This window comes from Diplotaxodon limnothrissa, linkage group LG22 (genome assembly GCF_057381915.1).
Source record: "Diplotaxodon limnothrissa isolate DT_005_m linkage group LG22, D_limnothrissa_male_GT1.1, whole genome shotgun sequence".
NCBI lineage: Eukaryota > Metazoa > Chordata > Actinopteri > Cichliformes > Cichlidae > Diplotaxodon > Diplotaxodon limnothrissa.
The window spans coordinates 12,586,694-12,614,659 of NC_140616.1; the positions used below are offsets into that span (position 1 = coordinate 12,586,694).

General features: G+C 42.3%; 1 protein-coding gene across 2 annotated transcripts in view; it reads right to left on the reverse strand.

The window, feature by feature from the left end:
• Positions 1-20,573: 20,573 nt before the first annotated feature.
• Positions 20,574-27,966, reverse strand: part of LOC146609535 (RNA-binding motif, single-stranded-interacting protein 3-like) — a 301,239-nt gene continuing 293,846 nt past the window's right edge. The window contains exons 14-16 of one of the 2 annotated variants that reach the window (XM_085345750.1): positions 26,627-26,716; positions 24,787-24,911; positions 20,574-21,351 (exon numbers count right to left, since the gene is read on the reverse strand). In XM_085345750.1, coding sequence (XP_085201876.1) covers positions 21,288-21,351; positions 24,787-24,911; positions 26,627-26,716 — 279 coding nt within the window. In that variant the 3' untranslated portion in view covers positions 20,574-21,287. Of the gene's footprint in view, positions 21,356-24,786; positions 24,912-26,626; positions 26,717-27,966 lie in introns of both variants that reach the window. The other variant, XM_085345749.1, reaches the window with a different exon arrangement.

A 27,966-nucleotide genomic window follows, 5' to 3' on the forward strand; every position in this document is an offset into this window, starting at 1 on the left:
TCATGCACACTGGTCCTGTCCTAAAAAAACTGCAGAGGAAATGGCCCACACTGCGTTTATTTCCAGGACATCCTCTGCGGTCCAGCCTCATTAAAATGCATTGCCGTCATGGCTCAACTTATACTTTAAGTTGCTGCCTAAGCGCTTTGTTTCAAGTGGAGCTGGCAGGTGCACTGAAATTTTAACCTGAGCGTGGAAGCACGTGAGATGAAAAGGTTAAATGTATCCGATCTGATGATCGTGACAGAGAAAAAAAGGGAGAAAGAGCGTATGTGCGTGTGTGTGTGTGTGTTGGTCCATCTGGCTTTATCGTGGGGAGGTTTTCCAGTTGACCCTGTCTGCATTATCTGACTGCTGGCCCGACTACAAGAACAATGACAGCAGTGGCTGTGCATTGCAGGATTGTTGTATTGTAGGAGCAGGAAAAGCTCCCGCTGGTTGCTGCTGTCTAGAGGAAAGCGTGTGGTTCAATGAAGTCAGCCACAAAATTACAGCTCACCCTCATGGATTGTTTCATTTAAAGCGGACCTATTGTGTCAGAGACAGTTAGCGGTGTGCTCAAAAAGGAAAATGTTGCAATAAAGTATGCAAAATATTTCAAGATAACAGTTTGCATGACTATACATGCAATTTCCTAGGTCTGACCCATCTTATTATACCTGGAATGACTGTAAGCTGTTATAAGACTAAGGAAGAGACCGTTTTTGCTTGGCTGGGTTAAAACATCAGGACAAAGATGAGAATATTGATATTAAATCAGCACGTCAGCCATATTTGTGTTATTTTAAATCGTTTCACTGCTCAAATATTGGCTGTTCTGTGGTTTCATATGTGTGTTTGCCTTTCCAAAACCCCCCAAAAAGTCACACGCTGTAATATTTTGTTGGATTGTCTGAAACTCGAAGATCATTTCAATAAGCTTATGCAGTGTTACAGCATTTATTTCCATCTAGAGTTGATCTATCCAAACCTGGTAGCTTTAAAAAAAAATGAAAATCACATTTTGTGGCCCACCTGCAGTACCATCATGGCACACCAGGGGGCCGCAGCCCACACTTTGAGAATCAGCATCGATAAGCCATCCTGTAATCCTGAGGAGGTTAGAAATCAGATTCACTCTGTCTTAGTGTATTAAAATATTATTAAAGAAAATGACCAAAGGAAAGAACATTAAAAAAAACGGACTGGCAGTGAATTTTTAGGCCGGATCTGGAAGGAGAAGTCCTACAAGCAGCCTGCTCAAATCTTGCTTCAATATAAATCTAGTAAGAAGGAGGACAGTTGCAAGGTTTCTCTCAGTCCAAAAGCAGGTGAGTAAAGTCGATCCAAAACTCTGCCACTCATAGTAAACAGTCCAGAGTTTGTACCAAACAGAAAGAAGAAAAACAATAGTGTTTGTGTTATATTATGATCTAATATGATGTTATGTTAAGCGTAACGGAGCTCTATCTCACAATTTCTGTAACTCTGGGAAAATCCTGTTTCAGGGAAGCCTTTCAGACTTGTCAAAGACGTGTTAGGATGCAAGCCTCTCTTTCAACTACATCTGATATTCTTGTCTGTATAGCTGAGTGTGAAGACATGAAAGCGTGTATTAGCATGCGCCTTACAAGTAGGTAGCCCAAAACTGAACAGTGTCCCACTGGTTTCAAATGGAGAAGGGGAAGAGGCTTAGCTTGAGACCCTTCGTGATTTGGTAGTTATTTGTTTTTTGCTTATGTCTTACAGTTAAACATTTGAGAACGCCAAACAGATTTGAATATTAGACAAAGACAGCCTGAGTGAATACTGATTAGGCTCTCACCATGGAGTCCCAGAGCTTTATAAATGGTTTCTAACCCTTTCCAGACAGATAGATGTCAGTGACTTTGTTTTACAGTTGTTCTTTGTTTACAGTTATTGAAGCTAAACCACTTCCCCTTCTCCATTTGAAACCGGAGGGATACTGTTGAGTCAAACCTTTTTGCAAGTCACATGGTAGCACAAGCTTTTATGTCTTCACGCTCAGTTTTACAGACAGAAATGTTAGCAGAAAAAAAAGCACTGCAAGTCAGTGAGGACGTTTGCCTAGCAGGGCTTTGTAAATAAAGAAAGGCATGATATATTTTACCTTTGGCAAAAGACAGGCTATATTTTTCCACTGCATTTAGTCTTTATGCTAAACTAAGCAAACCACTTCTGGCTTTAGCTTCATATTTAATATATGATTATGCTAAAGTCTTTTCATCTAACTGGTACTCTTTGTTCAGCGGTGTCAGTGAGCAGACTTCTTTACAGGTTTTACTACATAAACACTTGGAAAGTTAATTTGAGACTTTTCTGGTCTTTCTCATAACCTCCCATCGGCAGTGATAAATGAAGACTCCACATAGACTATGTTATACAGACTATATATTTACAGTGACTGCACATCCAGCCCCCCTCTTTCATCTAATGAGGCTCCGAATTCCAGATGTTCTGACTGCAGCAGTTGCCAGCTGTATCCATCCAGTGCATCACCACTTTCCATACCTCTGCTATCTCTGTCTTCTTTTCAGTTTCTGTTCAGATTCTCATGAAATCTTTTTTGTACTTTTCATGGAAAAGCACTGAGGAATGTCCTGGCATTCGGACACGGCATCATTAGCCACAGTCTGCACACTGCCAGCTCCATCCTGCACGTCTTAATCTTCACCGCTGTGTACACTTGTTGTCCAGCTGGCGCCATGGCAACCAGGCTACATTTTAGTAGACCTTTGCTATGCTATCTTGAGTTAAAGAGGAATACACAGACATTTGGGCAGAAAGGCAGGAGGAAAAGCAGTAAAGAGAAGCATTAAAACCAGAGCACATAAAGCAGAGCACTGTGGCAGAGGGTGGATGAAGCACTTCTGCATAGCTCTGTTGTTCTTCAGTGATTGTCTGTGTATGATGTTCAGCCCTTAGCGCTCACCATTAGCCATTTACAAGCTAAACCAGAGAGTGTACTGCTTGTCAGAAGAGAGGCCCGACTTGCTTAAATATTGGAATATATTACAGTCATAACAGTGTTATTAGAAGCAAACCAAATCACTCATGGCAACATAGCTGGGCCAATGTCCAAACACATGAAATAAAACAACAGCATAACACACTATTCTTATATAAGCTCCAGGATAAAGCTGATTTTTAGAGGATAGCAGATGTTTTAGGCTCAGATCCTATGGTAATCATGTGGCAGCCAGAACTGACCACCTTTTACATGGGTTACAGCATGCACTCATGTGGCCTTTTCCATGCCAGGACATCAAAAACATAAGCATTTAATGGGTACAGATGATTTTTTTGGGAAACTGAAAGCACTGTGGACTGAGAAAGTATAATTATGCAAGTTGAGTTACTTCTACCTTCCTATCAGCTTGAAACAGTCTGGCCATCCCCCCCCCGACCTCTGGCATCAACAAGGTATTTCCACCCACAAAACCACAGAGACCCACAACCCCACAGATTGTTCTGCGGAAAAATCCCAGCAGATCAGAAACATTTCTGAAAAACTCAGAATCAACCACCATGTCACGTTCAAAGTCTCTTAAATCACCTTCATTTCTCGTCCTGATGCTCTAAACTTCATCTCGATCATGTCTTTGTGCCTAAATGTGTTTTCGCCACGAGTGGCTGATTAGATATTTGCATTAACAAGCAGGTGAACAAGTGTACCTAAGATGTCAAATGTAAACCCAAAAATGTAAATGCAGCTTGAAAACACTAAAACACCATACAAATAACAGAAAAGAAGATTTTCTGACCTTCGTATAAAACACTGTATTTATTTCAGCCTCGATGCTGCGACACTGTCATACTGGTGCTCCAGGGCTTTCCTGGTGAGTGTGTTCTTACTGGAAAAAGTCTGGTTTTTCAGAAGAAAACGACCAGATGGTTTCCAGGGAAAATTCTTAGACATATAATCGCTGGGCTAATCTTTGCACAAACACGCAAACAAATAATAATGTAAAATTAAGTGATAAATTCATGTGGGTTCACTAAATTCCTAAATATTACAACAGTGCAGACAAAGGCACGAGCCAAAGGTACTTGGAGACGTCTACAAAGCTCTTTCTGTAATCAGAAAGCTAAAAAACAAAAGCATTTTCTATCTTGCTTCATAGTTTTAGCCATGATTATCAGAATGAACTATAGGACAGGTTCAATTATCACCACTTAAACAGTCTTTTCTGCTTGTCTAAAACTAAAAAATTCTCATTGTTTTTCAAACTCGGTTGTGTTTTTAATTTTTGGTCAGGTTTGTCCATTTCTTCTTCACAACCAAATATTTGAGTTACATAACAATCTTACTTCAGCTTTTGAGAATTTCCTGTCTGGAACAGCCGCAGGAGTTTCAGAAGAAATGTTTTCATCTGCTTCTATAACCAAATCAATGGTAACCACTTCTGCTTAGATAAATAGAATAAAAAAGGGCTTTTCTAGTAATTATTTAGCTGTTTAACATGTAACACTGTGTGCCAATGAAAGACAGATCTCACCATTACTGAAAATAAGTCATTAATGATCTATAATCAAAGGCTCCATTGATCAATAATTGTCAATTAATGTACCTCCCCCCCAAAATAAATAAATAAATAAATAAAAATAAAATAACATAAAGAAGTTAAATCAAAACAGAGCTTAAAGAAGACAAAATGTTCTGCAGACACCTTTCATGTTACACATCATCAATTTCAGCGTGTGACCCTGTAACACTGCACCTCAGCTGCGACGGGACTCTCGGTCTGAGCGTGTTGAGTCACACGTTTTACTTGAAAAAGTTGAATTTTTCATAGGAAATAAGACCAGACAGTCCCAAAGGGAAGATTTTTAGACATTTAATCTCTGCTTTTGGCCGTTTTGCTCTGCTTTGTCCCGAGGCCTTATCTGTGGCTCGCACATGCCCTCCTGCGCACACTTACGCAGATAAAAACTGATACAAAAAATGGGGTCATAAATTCTTGTGGTTTGGCTAAAAAATACAGACATGCTTGAACAGAAGTTGGCACATGTAGACATGTACAGCACATGTGGGAGCACTTAAGAAATTTTTAGCCCCCCCCCCCCCCCCCCCCCCCATCTCTTACTTCGGCTCATGCTGAGTTTCTTTGTTGTTCATGAGTGGGTTAGTCTGCCGCAGCCATAACATGTGTAATGTACCAGAACTGCACACATTAGAAAATGTTCTGCTGGTCTCCAGAAACGCAGCAGCGATGCTGGTAAGTGGGTCTGAGTAAGTAAAAAAAAGAAATGTTCAGTCCCGTATATCAACTCAAGCTGTGTAAGGTGTGTAGGTGTGCATGTGCAGGGCATGGACCATTGACCCAGAACAATCAGCGCTCATTTCTTTGCTCTGCTTATAGTCCACAGTACTTTGCAGAGTGTTAAATCCAGAACCGCCCCAGTCAATCAACACCAACCTTACAAAGACTCCGACACAGCGCTTCTAACGTATTTATAGTGAGTGTGGTATTTCCCCCTGCTTGTTGCCCTTAACCAAGTCCACCTCCCATTGTTATTCTTGCTGAAGAGGGCATGACATTTGGTATATGCACCATTCTTTCACTGAGCTCTCATAACACGCTGCCTGATGAGGGCAAAGGGTTATCCAGATGACAGATGGAAACGAACGCTGAGCACTGTGGAAAGCAGGAGGACCGACAGTGACATTTGCAACTTCGCCGTATAATAGAAAATGTAAGATGAACGATAAGATAAAAGTAAATCAATTACCACATCACGCAGGACTGTAATCAAAGCTTAACAGACAGAAAGGAATAGTGCAGATATTTTAGACAACAATAAGTTTAAAAATCACCAAGATAAAAGTTAGTGAGTTCATGGGTTTTACTAGAACTTTTAAGTTGGTTTAGATAATAATATGTGACCAATTGAGAGCGTTGTTGATTTTCATTTAGAATAGGGAGATCTATGACTTCCCTCGTCTCCAAATACTGTCCAAGCCTAAGCTAAACTCATCTATTGACAGGCACTTAATTTTCCATTTAACTCAAATATTCCTAAAATTTTAGGAGGTGCGTTGAATTTTCCCTGGTGCTGAAGATATGTTTTACGGCCTCACACTGACTTACACTGAATTCCGGTTACAGTTCCACAAACCTGCTGCTGGCCCCTGGAGCATGTGTGGTCTTCGTCTTGTTGCCAGGAGGAGTGTTTATTCACCTGCACGCTCGTGCTGTAGATCACTTCCCCGGGCCTGGGAATGATAGTGAGCTATTAAGACCTCATCCTGCAGTCCTCGAGGGCTGATGGCTGCAGGTGAGAAGAGGGGAGGTGAATATTGATTTTTCCCTTTTTTGGTGATTTTTCTGCTCATTTTACCCTCCTCTCCAGTTCCTTCACTAGACAGAATATTGCATCTGTTTTGGGATTTGGAAGAAATGTCGCGTTTGTAATATAATTTTGCATTACTTACAACTTCCAATTCTACAAAATTTGGTAACATTTAAATAAAATGTAAATAAATGTAAATAAAAACAGAATGCAATGATTTACAAATCCCATGATGCCACATTTTATTCAAAATAGAGCATAGAAAAAATATCAAATGCGTAAATGAAAACATTTTACTATTTCATAAGAAATGTTTGCTCATTTTTAAGTTGATGGCAGGAAAATGTCTTTAAAGTTTAGTTTCTCAGAAGTAAAGATAGGCAGAGGTTCACCAATCTGCCCCCCCCCCCCAAAAAAAACCTAGAACAAACAAACAAACAAACAAACAAACAAACAAACAAACAGACAGAAAACAACTGCAAATTTCAAAATAATGTTGAAATTGTGTAGTCCTTGAAGATCTCCTCAGCTACAGTACATAATATTATGAAAAAATTCAGAAAGGTTGAAGAAATCTCTGTGTGCAATAAAGGACAAGGCCAAAAATTAGTAGTCTTATCTTTAGGCCCTTGGGCAGCACTGCATTAAAAACAGGTGTGATTCTGTCACAAAAGTGTCTGCGTGGGCTCAAAACACTCCCAAGACTCTCTGTGAACACAGTTTACTGTGCCATCCACAAATGCAGATGAACAAAGAAGATGTCGTATGTGAACACGATCCAGAAATGCTGAGCCAAAATTCAGTCACAATAGACTGAGGCAAAGTGGAAAACCTCCATACCATCAATGATGGGGGTGCATTAGTGCCTATGCAGCTGGCAACTTGCATCATTTTGAAAGGCACCATTACTGTAAGGTGTATGGAGGTTTTAGAGTAACACGCTCCGATCCAGATGACATCTGTGGTGGCCTCAGCCATCTTCTATGGTGTGGTCTGCTGGGGTGGCAGCATCTCTGCTGGGGACAGGAAGCGACTGAACAGGCTGATCAGAAGGGCCAGCTCTGTTCTAGGATGCCCTCTGGACCCAGTGGAGGTGGTGAGTGACAGGAGAATGGTGGCTAAGCTGTCATCCCTGTTGGACAACATCTCCCACCCCATGCATGAGACTCTGACAGCACTGAGCAGCTCCTTCAGTGGGAGACTGCGGCACCCACGGTGTGGGACGGAGAGATTTCGCAGGTCTTTTCTCCCCACTGCTGTCAGACTCCACAACAAAGACTTATGCAGCTGATCAAACCCTCACATGTGCAATAAGACTGCTATATGTGCAATTCTTGTACAATTCTTCTTCTGACAAAGTTATACTTTTGTATTTTCTTACTCAGTTGTATATAGCATTTGTATTTATATGCCAACAGACTTAATAAACTGATCCGTAAGGCCAGCAATGTTGTGGGGATGGAGCTGGACTCCCTCAAGGTGGTGTCGGAGAGGCGGATGCTGTCCAAGATAAAGACAATGTTGGATAACACCTCCCACCCACTCCATGACATGCTGGTCAGTCACAGGAGCTCGTTCAGTGAGAGACTCAGATTACCGAAAAGCACCACTGAACGACACAGGAAATCTTTCCTGCCTGTGGCCATCTCCCTGTACAACGCATCCACTTAACACACTGTTTGCTGCTACAACTACACATGTTTCTTTTCCAGCTATTTATTTATGAGTGACTTATGTATGTATGTATGTATATATATATATATATATATATACATATATATATATATATATATATATATGTATATATTTGTACTATTCTTAGTTAGTGTATTGTCTGTCTTGTCTTAATGTTGGTTTAAAATGGAGCACTGTAACAAAAAATAATTTCCCCCAGGGATCAATAAAGTATTCTGATTCTGATTCTGATTATTTCTATTTTATTCTATTGTATATATTATTCTATTCTATTCTGTTTTATTCTATTTTATTCTATTGTATATAGTATTTTATTTTATTGCATTCCAGTGTTTTCTAATTTCTGCTACATAACTGCACTTTTGCTGTAACAAAACAAATTTCCCACCTGTGGGACTAATAAAGGTCATCTTATCTTGTCTTATCTTTTTTAGGGAAGGCTTTTCACAACAATGCTAACCTGCATACTGCATTTATTACAACAGCAGAGCTTTGGGGTCCAAGAGTGCTGAACTGCCCTGCCTGAAGTCCAGACATTTATAACAAAGGAAACCCAGAACTGTGGAGCAGCTAGAATCCTGTATCAGACAAGAACAGGACAACATTCCTCTCCCAAAAGTCCAACAGCTGGTCTCTGCAGCTGGTTATTTTCTCAGTTTAAACATTTGACATGTTTTATATGCTCTATTGCGAGTAAAATATGGGCTTATGAGAGTTGCAAATCATTGCATTATATTCATCTCGATTTGTAGATGACTTTTTTTTAGGAACTGAGGAATCATGCATGTGTTTGTATTATTAAAGCTTTAAAAAAGTTCCAGTCACTCTGCTCGCTCACCTGCTGCTGCTAAAGGCTGTGGTGATTATGACTGTAGCCGTGTGATGACATGGCTGTTGCTGTAATTGTGGCTAGCAACTTGCAAGGTTCCTATCAGTGCAGCAACACAACTGTGCTGGCTGAGCGCGCTGTATTGGTAACACATTTGCTAGAGCTGATCAAATACTACAGGATTAGATCTTATGTAGCAAAACAATTCTTCATCGGTAGTTTGTCCAGCATTTGCAGTACTCTCAGCAAAGTCCACACCAGCTGTAGTTGCATAGCTTTAAGTCAGTGCTACTCTCTGAGGTAAAGCAAAACAATGTTCAGAAAGACAAAAAGAGGATCTGCACCGTGACTCTTAGAGAACAGCGGCGCATACAGATCAAAGCCTCTGATCAGCTAAGCGTGTTCAGTTAGTAAATACCAGCCTTTAAAGCGCTGAGCTTTATGTGAGACTGCAGTCAATTTTAGATCCCTGTGAAAGTCAAATCACTTGACCCTTACGCTAAACTTTAAAAGCTCTAACACGCCCCTTCACAAATTCTTCAGCTTGTTAAAAACTAATCAGATAGTAAATAAACCGGTCGGCCAGCTCAGTGAAAACACAGCATCAACTTCAATCATGAGAATTTTATGTCCTTCCTTTCCCCCCCTGCTTGAGGAAACACATGTTTTCCTTCACGCTGACTTTTGATCTCGAGTTAACTCAGATGATGATTCTGGATTAATACCAATTTAATACGTTTGGTTTGGCTGTCATTTCAGATTGATTATTGGACTGTGTTCCCCCCTCATTTGACTTGAAACTTAACCAGCTACTCAGTTATTATTGTAATATTATCACTATTTTTTCCTGCTCCACCACATTAAGTGCCAATTTTTCCGCAGTTCAAAAATTGAATGAACTCAAATACATCTGAAGCCTTCACATGTGACCTTTCAAATTACAGATGAAATCAAACGGGATTGGTTTCATACGGATTAATGACAGAAAGAGGGGCGTTCACAGAATGGGGTCTCTCATTGTATCCTCAATTAACACCTATTGTCCTCATTTTATTGGAAGCAGAACTGGGCCCTTGACATAGACCCACAGCTGCGCCACCTGGGGAACAATGCCTTCTGCGCAGGCCCCAGGATCTCCTGGGACACAATTGTTTAACTAATGTCAATTGAAAACTTCAATAGGCTTTGACTGCGCTCTCAAATCCTGCAACACAATGATAGTAATCCATCATGGGAATATTGAAATGGAGCTGCTGTCAGAATGAGTGTGTTGCCACATGGGATTCTATTGTGGATGAGGGGAAAGGTATCCATGTTTTTCATTTGTTCTGTTGGTTTGAGGAGCACATCTGGCAAAGACGTTTACACCTTGTTTAGAGCGGGATGTGATGAAGCTCTTTATGTGGCCGAACAGCTTTAAACCTGCATTTGTCACTCGTTTTTGCCGCTTGGGGCAGAAGAAGCTACTTAATGACCTAATAAAGTTGATACCACCAAGACATGAGCAGGTGATTGCCTTTTTGGACCTTCAGCATACATGAGCAACATTAGCATTCAGTTGGTTAGTTAATAGACAAAAGTCTCATAAATTTAAGCATAAAATGAAACGGCTATGTTCAGCAGCCAGTCGCTAACTGTCTGTGATTTAATGCTGGGTGGGTAGAGTGCAGTGTGTTTATTGAGTTGTTGCAGAAAACAGCTGTGTGGTGATGAGAGCACTGAGCGGGAACCGAAACAGTCGAGCCAAAATAACAATAAGCTGAAAAATGTGTCTCCAAGCTGAGAGGAAACACAGAGTCAGGTGTTTAAATTAAATAACATAACAAATATGTCATTTGGCTGTTCTGCCCAAAGCTGTTACAGATGCTGCCGGGAAACGAAATCAGTAGTGTTGTGGATAAGGTCGGACAGATATATAACTTGGTTAGGGAACGATGAGATAAAAAAAATAGAATTCAAGTTTGGGGTCATGTATTTTGGACCTCTTTAATCGAGTGATTCTGTTGCTCTTGATAACTCAGCGTGAAACCACAGGTCCAAACAGCCTTGTTCTTGTAGCTGTGAACATCAGTGTAGTAAGAAAAGTGAAACTGGTCCATCTTTCAGGTTGGAGTCCTGCCTGTAGTTTTGTCAGATTATCTAAATGAGCAATTCGCAGCCCTAAAAAATATATTAATGTTAGAAATAGCACAACTCTGATTGACAACACGATGCAGCATTTACTTTTTTCACAGTCTTATTGCTGCTTTCTGTTTTTTTACTCATTTAGGTTGAATCTCCATTAATAGCTTTCATTTTAACACCTTACAGGCAGCTCTTTGTTTTTATTTCCCTGCCAATGGCAGGAAATCTAAAGTACTTACATACAGAGGAGATCATGGTTGGCTCACTGACTCAAAGATGTCCTGATCCTGTGGCTGTAAAACAAGCCCAAGTCATGACCCCTCCACCACCGTGCTTTGACAGTTGATATGAAGTGTTGGTGTTGTTATCCTGCATTATGTGGATTATGACCAAACAGCAAGTCATGGTTGTCTAATTTTGCTTTCATAAACTTTAACTTTTACCATGGTAACTTAAGCCTGTAGAGTCTGAGATGTACCTTTTGAGGTTTTTGACGTTTCTCTGAGAGTTGCATGGCCTGACTTCGGGGGGAATTTTCTGGGACAAGACTGTGGTGTTGTATTATTATTGTATTGTAACACATGCTGAATGGTCCCGATCAGCAAACTACCAAAACTTCTGCTTTTATAGAGGCAGACACATTTACTGATGATCAGTTAATCAAGTGGATTTGATCAGCTGCTACTTTCCTACTTACTATGGAAGCAGTAAGAGTGTGTGTCTGTACTCAGTCGTTCACAGAGCCCTGAATGGCACAGGAAATCAGTCTGAAAGTGCAGCAGCCTGCTGTCAGAGCTGGAGGTCAGGCGAAACATTTATGATTTTACCTTTAACCTGTCAATGCAGCCCCAGATCTCAACAGCTAAACTAGTAAATACAGACACGTTATGATCATAGTCGCTGGCTAAGTTGTGGTAAAAATAATTAAGCTGTATCACTTTCAGCTCGTCTAAAACTATTACTATCCACTAATGCGCCCTGAATCTAATAGAGCTAGGAGGTGTAAAAATCTGAATCTTGTATTCTTCACCTAATGAGATCCATATTTAGTTTGGTGTAATGAGGCTTCCTGGCCCAGTGTTACTTTCACATATTTTCAGGATTAAACAAAAATTCTCCCTCACAGCACACAATCTCCTTCTTGGGTATTATTTAGATTTTGGCCCAGCAGTGCAGATACTCCTTTCGGTTAATTATGTCTCTCTTAGTGGAGTCTATAATAATAATAAGGAAGCACCAGGTGTGTTTGTCGGTGCTGATGATCACAGATTCCTACGAAATGCTTGCACTGCACCTGGAAGCTCGGGATCATTAAAGGTCCCAATCAAGGCAATTTTGCTGAATTCTCCAGATCGATCGGGAATAAAATCCACTGCGTTCAACTAGCCAGAACCTGAAGCTTTACTACCCCGAGAGGTCTGTGCAGATCATTTGTTGGAGGCTGATTGATATCCTTTACAGCCAAAATAACGGTTACATCTAATTACTGGTGCTTGTTTTGTGCTGCGTGAGTCATGTTTATTACATCAGGACAATTTGGAAACTGCTGGGCTAGCAATCAAAGCACCCTGATGAAGACATGCAGCAAAACAGAGCTTATTAAAGCCTTGCTTTGTTTCGCTGCCCGTCTTAATTAACATTACACCAGTTTTTCAACATTTTTATCCGATTGTGTCTGTATAAAGCAATCCTTCACACTGAAATGACACCTTGCTGTAATATAGATGTTTGCTGTACTGTTAAAAAAACCAAAACACATTCACTCTCTCATTCATACACCTGCTCTGGATAGATTCACCGCTGTCACAGTGATGCTCCTGCCTAGATTTACCATCAATTCCCACTATCGATTACAAATGTTGCACCCAGGAACCCTGAAAGGATTGTGTTTATCCTATATAAATGTGCATCAAACAATTTGTGGAGCAAGTAGGGCATATAAATTGAACCCGCGTCCAGGCTCTTCCTTACTAATCACTGTATATATTCAGCAGATGTTTGATGACAAGGCTGGTTGTGTTGAGTACCCCCCAGTGGAGATGTCCTTGATCTGTATCCAATGTTGTTGGTGTGTATGTGTGTGTGTTTAAAGAGCTGCGTTCTCCCTCCTCTGTGAAACATACACACAAGATAACATCTGTGTTGGTATGCTGCACCCTTGTGGTGCTCAGCTGCTACATCTCTATAAGTCCAGATAAGGAGGCTGCCTGGTTCCAGGGGAGTGAGATTCAACAACAACAACAACAACCTTTATTTATAGAGCACATTAAAAGCCTTAGGCATACCAAAGTGCTTTACAAAAAACAATAAAATAATACAGTTAAGAGCATTATCTGTGGCATTTCACTCGATAAAGGATCCCACTGCATTTGCCCAGATTTTACAGCCGTGTGGCGGAGAAAACCATGGCACCTCGGAGGGCTCGCTCAGAGAAGTTAAATGTTTTAAATTGCTGTAAATACACATCAACAGTTATCTCTGTTGAGCACTGAGATACTTCTGGATATTCAGAGGAAAGGTGGTAGGAAGGAAGGAAAGAAGGATGGGAGGACGCTGCATCTCCTGGGAGTTGAATCATGTGCATTAAGGTGCACACACACACACACACACACACACACAATCCTAGCAAGTCAATTGTTCTCTATTAAGACATCCTTTGTCTTAGAGTGCCGGTCTTGTTGCCTTGATCTTGTAAAGACATCTCAGGCAGCAGCTACTGTGCAGCGGCGGTATTGACAGTACAGGCGTCCTAGGAGTCGACAAGGACAGCAATTGATTGGGCCTAAATGAGAGTGAAGAGGAAGATTGATTGCCATCGATCCACTTCCTCCTCCAGCAGAATCCTCCATCTTTGATTATGACCACTTTACGTCCAATCAAGCGTATGGGAGCTGCGATGGTGGGGTGGGGTATGGGGATCCCATCGAGAGGTATTAGCTCCATTTGCGAAGGCTGTAATTATGAGAGGATGCGAGGGCCCAAGGTCAACACGCAGCAGGTGCCATCAGCCTGGTTTATAATGACAGGGCTTCCTCTTACTTCCCACTGCAATTTAGTCATATAGATAATAGGCTGTGGGGGAGATGGTGTATCCTGTGTATGTGTGTGTGTGTGTGTTCCTCGGAGGATACTCGGTGCATAATAAATGTTTCAGTAATGATGGCTTGAGGAGAGAGAAAAAGCTAGCTGTGATGAAACACAATCATTTGTGAAGCAGAGTGAAAGATAACTGCACTCTTTGATGATTTTTTTCCACATTTTTTTATTGAAAGCTTCATCAGAGAGAAAAAAACAACTCATAAAATCCAAATCCTAACATCCACAGATGTACAGATAATTTCTCCAAGTTCACACACACTGAGCAGCGTGTGCGAGGCGTGACTGTGTCCTCCTCGGCGCTGAAATGAAGAAAAGTGGAAGAAAAAACCCAAAACAAACCAAAAAAAAAAAAAGAGAGAAAACTAATAATAAAAAAACAACACAAAATAAACCCCCAAAACAAATTAAAAACCGCTCTGCTGTCCTAATAAATAGTTCCTCTTTTTATCTGGTAAATGAGTCCCATGCCTAATGCACTCTCTGTGCCGGCTATCTTAACATATTCGGTTGGCCATTTCCTAGTGATCATTAGATTCGGGATTTCTCAGGGAGACGTTTGAACTCCACGAGGGCTGTGCTGGCTGGCTGAGTGGCTGAGCTCCTGGGGTTGTGTGGCCAATCGATCAGCCCTCATCAAAGGTGGACCGAAGCATCAATTAAAAAGCACAGGGCCTCACTCTTGCGGGGAGGGAGGGGGTTAGCTGGAGCAATTTTCCCACTGCATTATATGTTCGGATAGAGTGTGTGTGTGTGCGTAAGTGTGTGGTTGTGCTGGTCTGTGATGACTTATTGAGCCACAGCTCTCCTTTACACTCGGTCTGTGAGAGTAACTCTGAACTACTGTTTTCCTAACACACGACAATCAATGAGCAATGGCTGCGACTCCGTTCACGACGAATGAATCCACAAGAGCCTCGTGAAAACTGAGCGTGACGTGTAATACATCTAATGAGTTTATTCCTTTGACAGTGCGGAAGCCACACTACATAAATGATTTTCTGGGGCAGATTTAAGGAAGGCGGCAGTGATTGTGAGTAATGGTGAGAAAGGGACGGATTGGGTTTAAAAAGAAAAAGTCCTCCTTAAAGGCAGTGAAATAAGCACCGCGCCATGAAAGACTTACACCGGAGAAAACCGGGATGTAGGTAACATCTCAAGATCTGCACTTCATTAGGTATCTCAAGCTCACAGAGGATCAGAGTCATCTTGTAGAGAGTGTGTGAACAGAAATCACACACTCTCTTTTCCCCCCCCCCCACACTTTGCTCTGAACGCACAGTATTTTTTCATCTTCCTGCATCAAACAGAAGTTGGAAGAAAATGCTGAGCATCGGATTCGGGTTTCTTTAAGGGTTTCAGATGTGTGAGTTTTAGATATGAGACAGAGGAATGTCTAAACACAAATTTAAGTTGTTCACATCATGATTGCAGAAACTTTACGACAACTTTTGTGGCAAACTCGCAGCAACTGGTTATCCTCCTGACAGCTGAGTAGGGAAAAAAGAGGTGTAAAGAGCACCAGTAGGGCCCATAATCTGAAAAACAAGCCAGCATGGATATTACCCCTACAAACTGCTGTCCCTCCTCAGTGAGCAGGCATCACATTGGACTACAGTCCAGGGGCCTGTTTCACTAAAGCGATTTGTGAGAACCCAGATGGTAGGATTTGCAAATTATTGTTGCTTGCAAATTTTGATTCCAGCAGGACTCTCACATGCTCGTGCACCGAAGTAGCAGAGAAGGGAAAATGACATTGTCAAAACTTCTCTCAACAATGGACAATGCCTCCTTTTCTGGTCATAAGAGATCCCTCTTTCCTTCCATGTACTTTCTCATGATTAAATTTATTAAATATCTCAAAAGTAACACCCATTTTGCGCCATTTATCTGGGTCCAGGTCACGGGTGGCAGCAGTCTAAGCAGAGAGGCCCAGACCTCCCTCTCTGAAGCCACGTCCCTCGGCTCTTCTGGTGGAGCATGCATTCCCAAGCTAACCGATGCACATATTCCCCTCCAGTGCATCCTGGGCCTGCACCAGGGTCTCCACCCAGTGGCATCCCAATTCCCATGAGGCATCCTAATCAGATCAACTACTCCAGATGGATTCTTTTCAGATTACGGTGTCTTGTTCCAAATGGACGCCGGCACTTTAAAGCAGCCGTAACAGCGATGAACAGATTTCCGTCTAAAAGCTGAAAAGGACATACGGTGGCTACTGTGAACTTGAAGAAGAGGAAAGTCAAGTGTGACAGCGAGGTACCGCACATCACACAGAAAACTTAAAATGATGAGTGGCTGTGTACAAAAAGGGAGGGAGGTGTTGGTGTGATGGACAAAGAAGGGGTGAGAATGTGCTCTTAATTAGCACGGGGGGGTCGCATCGGTCACCTCCTACAGTCCTGTACGGGGAACACACCGCTGCATCGCGACAAAGAAACTTGAGGCTAGGGCCACTTTCTGCCTGGCAACAGGAGCTAACGATCACCCCCTCTTTTTCTTTTTACGCACCCACTTTCTTTCTGGGTATGGCTGGCTTCTGGTTTGTGCTGACACACGGGCTGAATTGCAGGCATGCCCTCTGTAAACTTCGGAGAAGGTATTTGTATTCTGAAAAGGTACATTATGCCATTGTGCTATTAAGAAAAAGCCATTTCTGTTTGTTGGGTAATCTTTCAGATCTATGTGAAATATTGGTACTGTGCACTAGTAGCAAACACCTGCCTTAACATCTTTTTCTTTCTTGAATTTCCATTAGCAAAATAGAACTGATATCCTTTTGTTGTGCATTTTCCCCCCCATAATCTCTTGGCTATTTGTAATCCCATTTCCCATAATGCCATTACTATTGAATCTCAGGCCATTTGTAGGACGCTCTGCTCTCTGATGTGCAACTCCTGCATTATGAGTCCTATTAAGCTTCAAAATGTCTCCTGTACTCTATAAAACAGCAGCTGTAAAAGTCTAGAGAACTCGGTTTTAGCTATGCTGTACTCATAACCTTGCTAAAGGTTGAAACACTAACACAAACAACTCTTCACATATACACCAGACACACAAAAACACACACTAGCTTAAAACTGGTAAAGTGTAGCAGCTCTGTTGTTTTGTCAGGACACTTAAAAACGAACAGTTGTGAGCAGATGAGCAGCGTTGGCACGACGAGGGAACCCTAAAGCCCAACAGTGACTTGTTAGCAGTTGGAGGTGGAAGGGACTTGTTCCACGGGAGATAAGAGCAGATCGTAGCCTGAAGGCGAGCGAAAGCAGATGCTGAGTGGTAGATCAGATGAAAGGAAAGGCCCAATGTGTTGATGTGACTGGATAACAGTCAATGAGGGACAGCTCGAGTGACACGTCTGGCTTCTGATGTCCGTCGGTGGATGGAAGACAGGAATCTTCAGAGGGTGTTCGCGGTGCGACTGAGGGAAAATAAAAATATGGCTTTTACAGTGTAGTTCACTTCGGGAACAATTTTTTTGTGTCATCGAGTGGACAGGAGGCCGGTTAAGATCGAGCTGGCGGCCAAGTGATCAACAGTGGCCGGCTCACCACAGAAAATCACCGATCGCAATGAAAGGCAGAAGCCCAAGACAGCTTCATCTTTAGCACCATAGAGTAGCGTTTCCTCAGCACAGCTTCTTTAACAAGCTCTTCCATGTGCTTTGCTTTATTAACAATTACACAGATGATTTGGAATTATTTGGAAGCTTTGTTAAAAAGGCACTCAATGTACAGTTTGATTGTTGCTTACGGAAAAAAAGGAAAACGAGAAATCACCGCGAATGATGACATACCGCAGTTCACTTTGCAACGTGCACACTGCCAGGAGCACAGGATTTGAATGAGTCACATGAACTGCGAGTGCTCAATTGCAATTGTCACCAAACAAAAAGCTCCCTCTCTCTCCGCAAGAAAGGGGTCTTTTGAGGGACACTGGAGTGGATCCTATTGCCCCGGAGGGAGACAAATTGGGCCCGTCAAGCCTCATTGCGAGAGTGACTGAAATTGGTTTGTGGTTCTGCTTCTGCACCATCCAATAAAGAGAAGAAACCTCAGAGAGAGAGAGTGAGAGAGAGATAGCGTGAGAGACGGGGGTGGCGGTGTTGGTGGAAGAGGGAGAGGCTGACAGCGAGGGGAAAATGAGAGCAAAGGAGGGTGGCTTGACCATGGCACATTAATGTTGCAAGCGAAGCCGCGGTTCTTTTTAGTGCTGCGGCACCACAGCCGGGGCCGAGCAGGGGAGGCCACGGGTGAGCAGAACACAGACGCACACAGCGTTCCTGACACACAGGCTTTCTGTAATACGGGCAGAAATGACCCACAGGCAATTTCTCTGGGGACAATCCACAGAGATGAAGTCACTGAAAAAAAACCTCATGCGGCTCAGGGATGGAAAGACCGGGTCAGACGAGACGGGGTTGTTTGTGCAACAAATTGGGACAACTAGGGGTGTAACTGACACTCAGTGGCGAGGTTGAGGAAGAAGCTGCCATCGACATCCTGTTATGGCTGGTGGGAAGCCTAGTTACTTCCCACAGGTGTGCTGACCTTCTACAAATGATCAGGAGGGATGTTCAAGACAAGCAGTCCTCTTCTTGCTTTTAAACTCCTTACCTCCATGCTTTGTTAGCGTCACAGTGATGGCAGGCGGTAGTGACAGCGGGCTTACTACACAAATAATACAAAAGCAAAGTGAATGGTTACTACATGTCCACAAAGTTAAATGTGGCTCAGAGGAATATTTCTCCATCATTGTTCTTCTGCATGTCCAATTCAGGGCCGCGGTGGGGAGGGGCTATTCCCAGCTGTCACAGGATGAGAGGCGGGGACGTTGCAAGACTAAAGGTGTTATTTTTGTATAAAACAAATGATTGGTGGTGCTGCAAGGTTTTCTGCTCCACGTACTGTTCAAGGCTAAGCCAAACTGCTGGGTGCTGACTAATCCAGCAAGATTATAAACTTCTAAAGAAAAAAAATTGCGATAATTTTCCCAAAATGTCAAACTACTCTGTAAACACAAGGCTGCTGTAAACACAAGGAGAGTGCCATTAAGTGCCGTAAAGTTTATGCAATCATTACCAAAAGACTTCAGTTTTGTTCCTTTTGGGGAGCAATTTATGCACAATATGCAGCAAAGGTGACTCTGGTGTTTTGAGCACATAAATATATTAAAAAGCGATCCACCTATGACATACTGATTAAACATGAGGTCAAACAGCAGCGGGGGGGGGGGGGGGGGGGGGGGGGGGGGGGGGCTTCCTGCTGAAGCTTAGTACACTGACAAATGGCTGAGATAGTTATGGTTGAATTAAACAGATAAACAGAATGAAATTAGCTGGAAGCGATGCGTCGCGTCAACGACCACTTAGCAGACACAGCAACATTCCCCAGTCTGATTCCTAAAGTTTTCCCTGCAGGATTTGAGAGAGAGACAGAGGTGGGATGCACACACAGTGTGTGAAAGCATTACAGAAGAAGACGAGATGAGACACACACAAGAGAAATTAAAAGACGGAAAGAGGACTTTTGATAAAACTGCCACGCAATTCAACACTGTGTGGTGTGTGTGTCTGAGACGGCGTATGAGCGTTATCGATATGCGTGCGCGTGAGCGTGCGCGACAGCTCGGACAACTGTGAAAAGTGTTCTTAAACCCGGTTAAGAAGGATAGCAAGGACTGGTCCGGCCATTAAGGTAAAAAACAAAACCAAAAAAAAAAGAAAAAGAAAAAATAATGAAAAAAAAAAGCAGAAAAAAACCCGACAACAACAGCAACAACAACATCAACATCAACATTAACATCATCATCAACAACAACATCAACAACAACAAAATCAAACTGAAAAATGAAAAGGAAAACAAAACAGAAGGAAACAATAAAAGAAAAACTAAACTCTGGTTCAGAGTGTCTCTTCATCTTTGGTATAAAAATGGCCATCCATGGGCTGCATTTGATCCACAACTAGGAAAGACTACAGAAATTGTCAACAATTTCTTTCTATTGCTTTTGCACTGATTGGTTTAAACCATAAGCTCCTACTGAATCTAACGTTGTTGTTTTTTTTGTTTTACTGCCAGAATTTTCTCTGTAGTTTTTTGTTTTCCTCCTGCTCATTTTATTTATTTTTTTTCCTCCTTTTTTGTGAGTTTTTTTTTTGCAGTGTGACAAGCAAAGCGGGCTAAAAACATCTTTAAAGCTCATAAAAAAGGTAAAATGTGGCAGATAAAAAGCACTAATGTCATCGACAGCAACGTTGCCATGTAAAATAATAATGACGATAAAAAACAAGTTCAGCATTTGCAGCAGACTGCATCCTGCAGGACTGCAGCATGTTTTCTTATGTTTACTTTTTCTTTTTTTTCCTCACTGTGAAAAATCTCTTCAAAGCTTCGCCCCCACCCGCCCGACCACCCGCCCACCCAGAGTCTCCCACCCCCACGACAGACATTTGTTTACTTCTGACATTTAGTTACCTCTGACATAATAATTATCAAAGTTTTCTTCTAATGAAGAAAAGAAAAAAAAGCTCTTCTCTATTAAATCTGTACAGCTTATGTGATAGATTCTTTTTTTTTCCTCTTTAGAACAATTCATCTACTGTCTTGTACCCTCCAAGTGGTCCAAGAGACTGTTTTTGTTAGTTTTTTTTTTTTTTTTCCTCCCAACATGACGTCAGACTTAATCTCTGTAAAAAGTTTCTGGCGCCCTTCAAATTAAGGCCATGAAGATTCAAGAAAGAAAGGAGAAAAAAAACATCTTGTTTTTCGAATATATCTAGAAAACTAAGATTTAACACTAGAACATAAAAAGACAGAAAAGAAACTGTAGCTTAATATCTGAGGAAGACAATCTCTGTGTGTATCTCAAACTTGACTCCCCTTTTCTAATTACAAAATAAACTTCATCACCTACCTGCGCATTCAACCTTTTTTTTTTTTTCTTCGAATTTTCAATTTTATTCTTTTTTTGTAGTTTTTCTTTGTTTTGTTTCAATTCGTTGAGAATTTTCTTTGAGAAACTTTTCAAGCTTCAGCCCAGCCCCTTCAGGCAGGTTCCCAGACTAAACAAATTCACTTCTTTGCACTGTGCCCAGCAATTTTCCCCATCCCCTTCCTCTGCAATCTTTGCCTCCTTCTTGATATTTTTTTCCTTGTAGGCCAGGTAGGAAATGAAAAAAGTGTCTCTTTTTTTTTGGTGCCTGGGCAATCTGGAAGCAATCTCTTTTCTTCTCTCTTTCTCCTCACATTCACAGTGCAGCCACCTTCTGTCTCAAGGCAACGCTGTCACAGGAACATTCGCCTAGGCCGTTGCTATCTGATGAAAGAGGAGAAAACAGAAATACAGAGAGAAAGAGAGAGCGTGAGTGCGTCTGCAATCAAAGCACAATTTTACAAACGCAGCGAAGCAATAGAGCCGACGGCTGACAGCTCAGTCAGAATGCTGGAGCAAAATGATACGCGTTAAAGAGTTATGATCGGGTCAGAAAGCAAAAAAGTGACAACGGCAGCCAGGAATAATCTGAATCATTATGTAATGCTACTACATTTCATAGTACTTTGCTTTTTTGATTTCTTTTTAAGGTCTCTATTAAGCCTCTGCTTCACAAAAACCTTCGTCAAACAGAAAAACCTCACAAACTTCACTGCTTTTGTTATCACAAACACCCGAGGGAGACTATCTACTAAAAACAAACTGTAAAAAACAAAACTGAGAAATTGTACCGGATTATAAAACCCAAAATGATCATTTACTTCCAGCCTATTTAAAAAGGACAACAAAAACTAAAAAACAAAACAAACAAACAAAAAAATACCTATCAGTTGCTTAATATTGTTTTAAGTCAATAAAGTTAATATTTAAATGGTGTGAGGAATAAAACATTTTAGTTTTTATGTTATGTGTTCTGTTTGATTATGATATACACTTATTAAGTCAAGACAAATAGTGTCAGTTAATAAAACCCAAGTACCGTAGTATCCATTACTCCATTAGGCAGTCTGAATTGACATAAGGCAGTCGGTGTTATTTAACTAGCATTATTATTCATTGCTTTATCTTGGACAAAAAACTTTAGACACTTTATATTTTAAAATTAGCAGGGCATCACTCTGCACATTACCAGCTGATAGTCACTAACACAGCTTTGTGCTACAGCATTAAGTTAAATATAATCGTAATAGCAGAAATGTAAACAAATATAAATCCGCTGAATAAGACAGATCATTAATCTTCATCATTTTCCTCTCCTTCCCAAACATGTCCGGATGCTACAATATTAAAGGCCAAGCATATCCTCCACAGACGTACACGAGATAAATAAGTAGACGATATAAATGGTGATTACCTAATCTGCATGATGGTTAATTAAAATAATCTGTTTCATTAACTCAAAATGGGTGAAAATGTCATTTAAAGTATTTAATCAGCTTTAATTACTTTGAGCATTTGGGTTTATGTGCTGGATCAATACACACTCACTGGCCACTTTGTTAGGTACACCTGTTCATCTGCTTGTTAATGGAAATATCAGCCAATCGCATGGCAGCAGTTCATTGCATTTAGGCACTGAATTGCCTAAAGGGCTTACGAGAATGATCCAAAGTAGAGAAAATATCCAGTGAGCAGCAGTTCTCTGGGTGAAAGCGCCTTGTTGATGCCAGAGGTCAGAGTTGAACAGCCAGACTGCTTGGAGCTGATAGGAAGGCAACAGCAACTCAAATAAATGATTGTTACAACCAAGGTATGCAAGAGGAGCGTCTGTTACACCTGTTAACTAACAACAGGAAACTGAGGCGACTGTTTGCACAGGCTGGCCAAAATCAGACAAGAGAAGATTGGAAAAATGTTTCCTGGTACAACAACAAGAAATAAGGAATCCATCATGTCTGTATCAGTGGCTCAGGCTACTGGTGGTGTAATGGTGTGGGGGATCCTTATTGTTTGGAACTAATGAAGTGGCTGGTATATATATATATATATATATATATACATACACACACATACATATACAGTGGGGCAAAAAAGTATTTAGTCAGCCACCGATTGTGCAAGTTCCCCCACTTAAAATGATGACAGAGGTCAGTAATTTGCACCAGAGGTACACTTCAACTGTGAGAGACAGAATGTGAAAAAAAAATCCATGAATTCACATGGTAGGATTTGTAAAGAATTTATTTGTAAATCAGGGTGGAAAATAAGTATTTGGTCACCTCAAACAAGGAAAATCTCTGGCTCTCACAGACCTGTAACGTCTTCTGTAAGAAGCTTTTCTGTCCCCCACTCGTTACCTGTATGAATGGCACCTGTTTGAACTCATCATCTGTATAAAAGACACCTGTCCACAGCCTCAGACAGTCAGACTCCAAACGGCGCCATGGCCAAGACCAAAGAGCTTTCGAAGGACACCAGGAAAAGTATTGTAGACCTGCACCAGACTGGGAAGAGTGAATCTACAATACGCAAGCAGCTTGGTGTGAAAAAATCAACTGTGGGAGCAATCATCAGAAAATGGAAGACATACAAGACCACTGATAATCTCCCTCGATCTGGGGCTCCACGCAAGATCTCATCCCGTGGGGTCAAAATGATCATGAGAACGGTGAGCAAAGATCCCAGAACCACACGGGGGGACCTGGTGAATGACCTGCAGAGAGCTGGGACCAAAGTAACAAAGATCACCATCAGTAACACACTACAACGGCAGGGAATCAAATCCCGCAGTGCCAGACGTGTTCCGCTGCTGAAGCCAGTGCATGTCCAGGCCCGTCTGAAGTTTGCCAGAGAGCACATGGATGATACAGCAGAGGATTGGGAGAATGTCATGTGGTCAGATGAAACCAAAGTAGAACTTTTTGGTATAAACTCAACTCGTCGTGTTTGGAGGAAGAAGAATACTGAGTTGCATCCCAAGAACACCATACCTACTGTGAAGCATGGGGGTGGAAACATCATGCTATGGGGCTGTTTTTCTGCCAAGGGGACAGGACGACTGATCCGTGTTAAGGACAGAATGAATGGGGCCATGTATCGTGAGATTTTGAGCCAAAACCTCCTTCCATCAGTGAGAACTTTGAAGATGAAACGAGGCTGGGTCTTCCAACATGACAATGATCCAAAACACACCGCCCGGGCAACAAAGGAGTGGCTCCGTAAGAAGCATTTGAAAGTCCTGGAGTGGCCTAGCCAGTCTCCAGACCTCAACCCCATAGAAAATCTGTGGCGGGAGTTGAAAGTCCGTGTTGCTCGGCGACAGCCCCAAAACATCACTGCTCTCGAGAAGATCTGCATGGAGGAATGGGCCAAAATACCAGCTACTGTGTGTGCAAACCTGGTAAAGACCTATAGTAAACGTTTGACCTCTGTTATTGCCAACAAAGGTTATGTTACAAAGTATTGAGTTGTATTTTTGTTATTGACCAAATACTTATTTTCCACCCTGATTTACAAATAAATTCTTTACAAATCCTACCATGTGGATTCATGGATTTTTTTTTCACATTCTGTCTCTCACAGTTGAAGTGTACCTCTGGTGCAAATTACTGACCTCTGTCATCATTTTAAGTGGGGGAACTTGCACAATCGGTGGCTGACTAAATACTTTTTTGCCCCACTGTACATAGTCATATATATTGCCGTTTCAAAAGCTTGAATTTTAAAAATAAGATTATATATTAAGAAAAAAATTAATGAAGAGAGATTTTGATGCATACAAAAGGTTAGCAGAAACTGTCTCCTGCTGGACGTACTTGGACTGGTATGAGTAAGCAGGAACATGGTCAGTAGCACTGTCCACCTGGATCTGTTGCTGCTGGCCAGCCACGTCCTGTGATGAAGGAGCCACTGTCTGGGGTGAAGCGTCTGTCACCACTCCCTGGACACACACAGAGACACAGGTGGAAACATGTAAGCTTGGAAGAAGACAAGTATGCGGCTGTATCTAGTAAACTTCTCCTTCTGTCTACTCTGTGTTTACATTTGTGGTGTCGCATGCCTGTCTGTCTTGGAAAAGGGACAATTCTTCTGTTGCTTTTCTGCTGCTTATGCGGTTTGTCTTATTTGTTTTCTGTAAAAGGATTTTTTGGTGCAGTTTCATCACAGAAATCAAGAGTCTAAGGATAGAGAATATCTTTCCCGCAGACGTAATACAGACAATTTGATTTGACTTGATATAAAAGTATACCAAAGAGCATTTTTTTGTTTATTCACTTCTCAAACTGACAGACCCTATGGCAGCTCCATCCACTCTAAACACATAACTTCATTTAAAGCAAAGAGTTCTTCCATCCGAAGAAGCCAATATACGTTGAGAAGAATTACACACGCTGTAGAAGTGCGGCCGACGTTTGCTTCGTGCACTACAACAAAAAAATAAAAGGAGCATTTTTATTCTAAGAAGAGCAATACCGAGGAGGCTAAACAATAAAAAAGATGCACAGTCTGTGTGTGAGATCATGCCATTAATGAAACATACTTTATATTTTTTGCCGAATTTTAAGTCTAAGGTAGAAACTTTTTTAAGGATGGCTACGTACAATGAATTCATCACAACAGCCTCTTAAGCCTTTTTACGTGTCGAGCAATACAGATAGCCACCATCACTGAGTCATCTCAATCACCTTTAACAAGCTCTCAAGGATACTGCGTCCTGTCCATACATCAGCCCTCCAGACACTGGCTGATACAGTGATATACACCCCGCTGCTGACGCTGGCACTGAGAAGACAATTGTGAGGATGAAATAGGCAAGAGGTGCCGTGGGCTACGCTACAACTACATCTCTTTCCTCCGCCTCGCTCCTTCATGACGAAGACTGCAACTTTCTGACGGGGTGGGATGTGGGAGGGGGTGGGGGGGGGGGGGGGGGGGGGCGAGGAAGCGACTAATGGCTCTGTCAGTGAAAACTGTCATTGTCCGTTGCCGGTGGGCTAGCCAGAGCTCCGTGGCTGACGGATGTGTGCATGTTCCAGCTACCTACCAGCTTAAACCGGCTGTAGGGGAAGAGGTGGGGTGGAGAGAGAGAGACAGCACCGCCGGCACTGTGTCTCACTTCAGCTCCTGTCATCTGATACACGACTGATAGTCCATCTGAGTACGACCGCACTGTCAGCCGCCAGACAGCTGGCCCGCTCTCCTTGCTGGCCTGCCTGCCTGCCTGCCTGCCTGCCTACCCACCCGCTCTCCACGTTCATCATTTCTCAGCCTGGACTGCCCGAACCTGCCAGGAGCTCAGACAGCCGCCGAGGACGTGAGAAAGTCTACACTGCACTTCAAATGTCTTTCCCAAATACTATAAAACTTCTGACTCATCTTGCTTTGCTTGCAGTTTTTGATCCTTGTTATGTGCTGCTGGTACGAAGCCATTTGTTTAGAGAGAATAAAAGCAATTTGCGCCATGCTTCAAATGTAATTTGTCAATTTAATGACTGTTTAAGTCTACTGATGTGGCGAGCAGGCTTAGAAATGGCGAAGGGAGTGCTTGTGGGTGGAAGTGAGTAGGCTGTTAGTACTAATGATGTCCTCCTATGCGTAAACGTCGACAGATTTTTAATACTTGACGAATAGCGTGCGCATGCATGTGGGTCTTACTTCGACAGGGACAGCGGTTGGAGGCACAGGAGTGTACTGGGGAATGTAGGTCCCTTGCATAGGCGCCGCGGCGGCTGCAGCAGTCATGTACTGAAACAGAAACAAAAGACACACATGCATCAAAATCCTGTCATGTGGTAATTCTTACAACACACATCGGAACCACAAATTCCATTATAACATTAATCAATACATGCTTTTCACATAAAAAAGCCCTATGTCTATCATAATTCCCTGGAAGACTCATTCAGTGTAATTACTCCCATAACTATTAGGGTGGCAGATTGCTGTGCCCTCAGCATCCTTTGGGGGGCGCTAAAAGAATATGTGTATATATTGAGCAGAGCAGAGCAGATCAGAAGACTACATAAGGAGAAGGAGAAAGAGGAGAAAGAAGAGATGCCCTGCTGTCCCACCAAGACTTCAGAGGCAAGCATATGCACTGGGCCACAGCTGAGAAGATAAAAAAACGACAGGGATGAGGAGAGAGAGGGAGAGGAATGAAAAAGCAGGTGGTCTGCTGCCTGTGGCCTATATTCTTTTAGTCATGCATGCCCTGGCTTTTAACAGGGTGCTAGCTTGCTCCAAGATGGCCATTTTACAGGCGTGACACAGGTTTCGTTACATGACAGCCAGGGGGGGGGGCTTTCACATGCAATATGAATGAAGACACGGCACTTTGTGCAAAGCCTTTTCTGTAACTTGCTGTGAATGCTTTGTGTGGCGGTGGTAATGGTGAACACACACACACACACATCAGTGTGAGCCTGATTTACTAGTGTGCGTGCTTGTTTTTAATTAGCACATGCCTGTGCATAAAAGATGACTTATCACTATTTGTCCGTCCAACTGTGAATGTGCAAGTTCTCCTGTGTACAGCTGTGTGTGGGATACATACGTGTGTGTGTGTGTGTGTGTGTCTGTGTTTGAGAAAGACAGACAAAGACAAAGAGGCTTGGAATGATAATGCTGCAGTACAGCGCCAACGGATGTGATCCCAGATAAAAGCCACCAGGCTGCCTCTCCCCCTGGCCTCATCTTCCTGCTGCTTTTCCGGACCAAGCGAAAAGGGAAGTACAATCCCTTTCTTTCTATTTTATTTTTCCCTTTGCCTCTTAGTCCCACCTGCAAGTGCTAAAAAGCGTGTACGCAGTGAATGCAGTACGAGTCGGTAATGGAGGGGCTGCGCCGGGCTGCGAAGCCTTTCTTGGCCGTGGGCCCGGCGGTGCTGGTGAAGTGTCATTACCGGCAGCGTTGCTAATGGATCGGGTACGGCTCCACCGCTCACCGCTAATGAGAGCAGCTAAAGGCCATGGACATGGGTGATTAACTCCCCCACC